At 50.6% G+C, this 6,927-nt stretch overlaps 1 protein-coding gene across 1 annotated transcript; it reads left to right on the forward strand.

The window, feature by feature from the left end:
• The first annotated feature begins 6,150 nt into the window (after positions 1–6,150).
• On the forward strand, positions 6,151–6,453 carry LOC136469885 (uncharacterized). The gene has a single exon (XM_066467909.1). It carries the CDS (start codon positions 6,151–6,153, stop codon positions 6,451–6,453), a length of 303 nt encoding a protein of 100 aa, XP_066324006.1.
• The last annotated feature ends 474 nt before the right edge of the window (positions 6,454–6,927 follow it).

The raw sequence follows: 6,927 nt of genomic DNA on the forward strand, positions 1-6,927 counted from the left end.
TGAACTAGATGAAGATAAATTTTATATCAAAATTATAGCACATGATCTACAACTTTGTTGTTGAAAAGGTCTTGATTGAAAACTGTTTATAGTTCTAAAATATTATTCTAAGTTCCCATATTTTGAATTTTAAAATTTGAAATTTGTGAACAACCACATATTTTGATATGACAAAGTTGTAGTTATAAAGAAAATATACAACTTTATAGTTGAAAAGTTTTTTATTTGAAGTCGTTTAGAGTCTCGTATATGTATCATAAGTTCATGGAGTTTGAAATTCAAAATTTGGAATTCCTAAATAACCTTGAATGTTCACATGGTTAATACCAAACTTATAGTGGCCGATCTGATCTACATGTTTGTTGTTAACAAGTTTCTGATTTGAAGTTTTTTAGTGTCTCAAATATTTATTTTAAATACACATATTTGTTTTAATAGAGACACATTCTATACCAAGTTGTAGTGCTTGACAAGATTGAAAGCTTTGTAGCTGAAACTTTTATTTGATTTCATTTATTAGCCAACATATCAAATACAAGATTACAGAATATTTATATAAAAAAGATACAATCCTATATATGCTCACAAGTCAGTGTATGGTGTAGTGGTAGCATGGTGTTAGTGCTGAGTGGTAGGTCATGAGTCTGAGTATTAGGTGAGACCAGATTTTTTCGGGTTTTCAGTTTTCTGAAAACTCCCTCCATTATTGGGATTAACGGCCTCAGGAAACCCTGATTAACCGTGATGCTTTGCCAAAGGCTCTCTAGTAGAGATGGCAACGGGGACCCGATCCCCGATTCCTCACGAGAAATTCCCCTATTAGGGGACGGGGATGGGATGAAATTGTTCCCCACGGGGAATGATATGGTGGAAATATTATCCCCGTTGGGGATCGCTGGGGACAGGATGGTTGGTTGTTCCCCTGTCCCCATTCCCTGCCAACCCGCCCCGCTATGGAAGCACACCGCGAGCAAACATGCAGAAGTGAACGAAGACAAGGCCCATGTGCAGCCGATCGAGTATATATAGCACAAATAACCCTAATCTCCACAGAGGCACAAACTCCACTCTCGTTCCTCTTCTTATGAACACCAGCCTGTCGCTTTTCCTCAACAGGCCTAGCCGAAGCCCAAAAGTAGTTGTGGTTGCGCTGCTACTGGTGGCAAGGGAGTCTCTAGTAGTGTATGGTTAATGTATGCTAAGTAGCATATTTTACCACCGGGGTAGGTCATATGGAAAGATTTATGCACATAGTTTGTTACCGTTGTAACCCTTTCTTTTGTGTTTATACATGTAGTACCATCCATGTTTATGCATGTAGCACCACCAGTAGGCGGCCACAATTGAAAGGATCTCATATGTGTTCGCTAGAAGAGCGGTCTATTGCATGCATATTTTTTTGAAAATCATGCAGAGGAAGGACAAGATCACATGACCAGAGTAGTATGATCTTCTCATATGAGCCAAGCTCCTAAACCAGAAGAGGTACCCAAACTTGTACAACATGGTTACCATGCATATGATGCAAGGTCCTTGCGGAGGGCTTAATCATAATTGCCCATGCACAAAAGGTGGTGATTCATGCAAGAACAATTACCCATGACCTTTTAACAAGGTCATTGTATAGGGCAAGGATTTATACCTAATTTATAGACAATGTGAAGTTGGACAAAAAGAAAATGTTCACAAACACAACTTAGACAACAAATGGGTTCTGCCTTACAACCCATATCTCCTATCCATGTTCAATTGCCACATCAATATTGAGGCATGTGGGAGCATCAAGGTTGTAAAGAACCAATTTAACTACATTTAAAAGGGTCATGCCCATGTGTTCATGTCTATGAGAGAGGCTGACAAGGAGAACAATGAAGGTAACATCGATGATATCAAGTAGTAAAATGCTAGGTTGATGACCCCTCAAGAAGTCTTATGGATGATATACATGTTTGATGTGAGTGAGAGACTTTTTGTTGTCCTTGCAAAATCTTCTAGACATATAAATGGTGTCATTTCACTAGTGCGAGGGTGTCCGAAAAGTGCTTAATTCAGATGTTGCAAAGTGTCGGGGACCTAATACTGGGCTACCCAACAAGGTGGGACTAATGACCATCGAATGTTGACGCTTCCAGTCAGATAAAGAGCACAACTACGCTTCTTGCCTGAACGATGGAACACTAGTTCCACCTCGCTCGATGGCTAAGGGCTAGCTCTGCCTCGCCCGATGTCCGAGGGCAGGCTTTGCTCTGCCCAACCCCCAAGGGCTGGCCTCTGCCTTGCCCAATGACTAAGGGCTGGCTCCGTCTCGCCTGATGTCCTAGGGTGGGCTCCGCCTCGCCCGACCCCCGAGGGATGGCCTCCGCCTCACCCGATGGCTAAGGGCTGGCTCCACCTCGCCTGATGTCTGAGGGCAGGCTCCGCCCTGCCTAACCCCCGAGGGATAGCCTTCGCCTCGCCCGATGACTAAGGGCTGGCTCCGCCTCGCCCGATGTCCAAGGGCAGGCTCCGCCCTGCCCAACCCTTGAGGGCTAGCCTTCACCTCGCCCAATGGCTAAGGGTAGGCTCCATCTCGCCCGACGTCCGAGGGCAGGCTCTGCCTCGCTCAACGACCGAGGGCGGGCTCCGCCTCGCCCGACGATTACACCCTGCTCCTTCATGATGACAAGCATAGGGTACGACTAGACATTTGAGTCAAACACAGTACCAAGGACCATGCCCTGCACGCCTGCAGGAAGGTACCATCAGGATACGATGGGATAGGTGCTTTAGGTCCTTTCTGACGTAATATTGCCCGAATAGTGTTGTAGGCACCGACTTTTGTCCCATAGTGTAGTAGGCACCGTCTTCAGTCCTTGGGCATAGATACTAACACAGGCATACAACAGCCATTATGGTCCAAGATAGAAATCACATCATCTACAGTGATGAACATATGGTCACTTCCACTATTACTCCCCAAGGGGTCACAACTCGGCTCTCCGGTGCGCCACACCGTACGCTGGCATAGGATGGGATGCACCCACTTGCTAAATGAGGCCAGGGCATGGCCTATGAGGATTAGCGAACACGCCACCTCTGACATGGCCTATCGTGTTAAGCAGGGCAGGCACAGGGAAAAGGGAAGATCTGGCTCCCTCAAAGGACCTTCTATACCTTCGGCATTTTCCTTTTTCTCTAATCTGTAACCCCTGCTCGCCCCTTGGTCTATAAAAGGGAGGGTAGGGCCCCCCACCAAAGGGACCAACTTTTGATGGATCAGTTCAACATACACAACACATCACGCATACCGCCGAGCAGCGACCGAGCTCTTGGCATCCTTTCGACCATTCCATCAGAGACCTAGGGACCTCTCCCTCTCTCAACCGTTTGTACCCCCTACTATGAACCTTTTTTTGGTACTAATAACACGAGCAGCAGCAGACTGGACAGTAGGGACATTTAGCCCGAACTAGTATAAATCTTGTGCCCTTTAGTGCACCATCCGAAGCCTAACGTGCAACAATCACAAATTTACTAGCCGGTGTTTGTTCGAAACACCGACAGTTGGCATGCCTAGGTAGGGGCCTTTGCACATTCAAAATTAGGCCTCGGATGGCTAACCATGCAATCAGCTAGGGTCCCAGGGCAGCGCACGTGTGTTTCGGTGACCTAGACTTCATTGTCATGTTGGGAGGAGAGTTGGCGCTGGCCCATGCCGCCGTCCAATCTCTCCCCTCCGTCAACTTCAACTACAGGAGGCTTGAGCACCAGCCCGACTGCCTCCCTTGGACCACAGCCATCTAGGGAGGACCCATGCCACCCCACCCTCTCTTCAGAACACTCCGCACGAAGAGCCCCGATGGCATTTCCGTTTGGTCTCCGCAACGCCACGGTGACCATTAGCCACCTTGTGGCACAGCGCACGATCCTGTCCCCCTCGAACAACGAGTTCATAGGGATGATCGAAAGCATTACAGAATCCCTCCACGGCCTCCTTGTGGAGGGGCCGAGGTCAAACTCTGGCTCTAACTCTGGCAGGGGGAGCCATCTTCCCTCCTGGGAATGTTTCATGGCAGAGACCTCCGAGGGACACGTCAAAAGCATCTCCATGGAGGAGACTACCCTAGCAGGCAACCTCAGCGGCGCAACCAAGAGGGGAATAGTGGCCCCACCTCACATAGGGGTGGAGCAGCTGAGAGCCCGAAAGTGGGAAATAGACGAAGCTGGACAACAGCTTGTTTGGGAGTACGTGGAGGTTGATAAGGAGATCAGGCGCTGTGGAGATGGTGGGCACACACGTGCTGTGGCCTGCGACATAAACCAAAGGATCATCGCCGATGATGAAACCCTTCCCCACTTCACTTGGGCAAGCTAGAACATCGCCGCCGCAACAGCCTTGCTCCATGGCCTTCTAGAGGCCACAACGCCCGAGGATCGTCGGGTCCACCGTGAAATCCGCACGCTACTTGAGCGTGTGGTAGCGCAGCAGGAGGAGAGCTCGTTGTCTCAGCAACGCAAGCCCAACACCAGCTAGCATATGCCCTTAGTACGTCCTGCTAGGGATGCATCGGTCCACCAAGCGCTGCAAGGCAGCGGGCAGCACGCTGTAATCCTGTTACATCAATGTCTCGGCCACAACCATGATGCACGCAGCACCCTCGACGCCCGTAGACATACCTACAGCGACTCGAGGGAAGGAGCCCGCCATGGCTATCATCCTCGATGCGGCAAACGCTACGAAAGCGGCAAGGACCAGACCCCGAGCCCTAGCCTCCTAGGGCCTCAGGCCTTCAGCCGGCACATCCTCAACACTGCGTTCCTGCCAAGGTATCGACCACCTACTAATATCCCTAAGTACTCTAGGGAGACAAACCTCGGGCTTTGGCTTGAAGACTATCGGCTTGCCTATCAAGCCGGTGGTGCAGATAATGATGACTTCATTATCCGCAACCTTCCACTGTTCTTGGCTAATTCGGCTCGGGCATGGTTGGAACACCTGCCGTCCAATGCAATCCAAAGTTGGGCAGATCTGAAGGAGATCTTTGTGGGAAACTTCCAAGGCATGTACAAATGCCCTAGGAACCCATGGGACCTCAAGAACTACCGCCAGAAGACCGGTGAGACCCTCCATGGGTACATCCGGCGCTTCTCCCGGTAGTGCAATGAGCTCCCTAACATCACCGACGTCGACATGATAGGAGCCTTCCTGTTCGGGACAACCTACGAGTCCTTGGTTCATACGCTAGGACGCAAGGGCCTGCGGACCACCAAGGAGCTCCTGGGCATCGCCACAAGCCATGCCTTAGGAGAAGAGGAGGTCAAAGTGATCTTCGATCGCCTCGAGGGCAAGGCAAGGCGGGACGAGGGTGCCAGCGAAGGCACCTCCACTCATTCTGCCTAAAGAAACAATAAGAAGCAACGGTGCGAGGGCCCACTTGTGGCTGCTGCTGACTACAAGGGTGGTTAGAAGCCTACAGAGGGCGCTCTGAACCACTTCGAGAAAATACTTGAGGGGCTGTGCCCAAACCACACCTTCCCCATAAAGCATCCGCTCAAGGACTACAGCGTCATGTGGAAGTTCTTGTCCGGAGGCTCCAATAAAGGGGAGTAGGGGAAGGAACATGCCCCCGCTACGGACGATGCCGAGGAGAAGGACAATGGCTTTCCAACACCAGATGACTGCCTCATGATCTTCGGGGGATCAACGGCCTACGACTCCAAACATCGTCAGAAGGTCGCATGCCACCAAGTCTACATGGCCCAACCGGCCACACCTCCCTTTCTCCGGTGGTCGGAGTCCGCCATAACCTTCGATCGGACCGACCATCTAGATGTCATCCCTCACACCCAGGAAGGTACCCACTTGTGGTCAACCCGATCGTCGGTCCAAAGCACCTCACCAAAGTTCTGATGGATGGAGGCAGCGGCCTCAACATCATGTACGCAAAGACGCTCGACGAGATGGGCATCGACCGAACGTACCTCCACCCAATCCAAGCGCCTTTCCACGGCGTCATTCCTAGGAAGCAGGCCATGCCACATGGACAGATCGATCTGCCCGTTACCTTTGGGGATCAGTTCAATTACAGGACTGAGACCCTCACCTTTGAGGTGGTTGGGTTCCCTAGAACCTTCCATGCCATCCTAGGACATCCATGCTACGCGAAGTTCATGGCCATCCCTAACTACACATACCTCAAGCTGAAGATGCCAGGCCCCCGTGGGGTCATCACCATCGGCACGTCCTTCCAACGCGCCTACAAATGCGAGGTCAAGTGCTATGGCCATGCCACGGCAATCGTCGCCTCCAGGGAGCTCACCGCCCTCAAGGTGGAGGTCGACGAAGGAGCACCCGATGCAAAGAAGTCGACCAGGTCATTCGAATCGGCCGAGGGCTCCAAGGAGGTCCTCATAGATCCAAGTAGCTCTAAGGGTAAAATGGTACGCATTGGTACCACGCTCTCCGCCAAATAGGAAAGCGCGCTCGTCGACTTCCTCCGCAACAACAAAGACATCTTTGCATGGAAACCCTCGGATATGCTAGGCATTCCGAGGGAGGTTGTCGAGCATACCTTGAAAATCCATCCAGGCTCCAAGCCGGTGAAGCAACGCCTGCGCCGCTTCGATGAGGAAAAGTGCAGGGCCATCGGTGAGGAGATAGCAAAATTGTTGGCCACCGAATTCATCAGGGAAGTACACCACCTAGAGTGGTTAGCCAATCCTGTCCTTGTACAAAAGAAGAGCGGGAAATGGAGGATGTGTGTTGACAATATGGGCCTCAACAAGGCATGCCCAAAGGATCCATTTCCTTTGCCATGCATAGACCAAATAGTCGACTCTACCTCAAGGTGCGAAACCCTCTGCTTCCTTGATGCATACTTCGGCTACCATCAAATCACGATGAAAGAGTCCGACCAACTCGTGACATCTTTCATCACCCCCTTCGGA

This window comes from Miscanthus floridulus, chromosome 8 (assembly GCF_019320115.1).
Source record: "Miscanthus floridulus cultivar M001 chromosome 8, ASM1932011v1, whole genome shotgun sequence".
Taxonomy (NCBI): Eukaryota; Viridiplantae; Streptophyta; class Magnoliopsida; order Poales; family Poaceae; genus Miscanthus; species Miscanthus floridulus.

What these genes read in the sequence shown, in the direction of transcription:
- LOC136469885 (XM_066467909.1), top strand. Translation starts at nt 6,151, where the DNA reads ATGGCCATCCCTAACTACACATACCTCAAGCTGAAGATGCCAGGCCCC.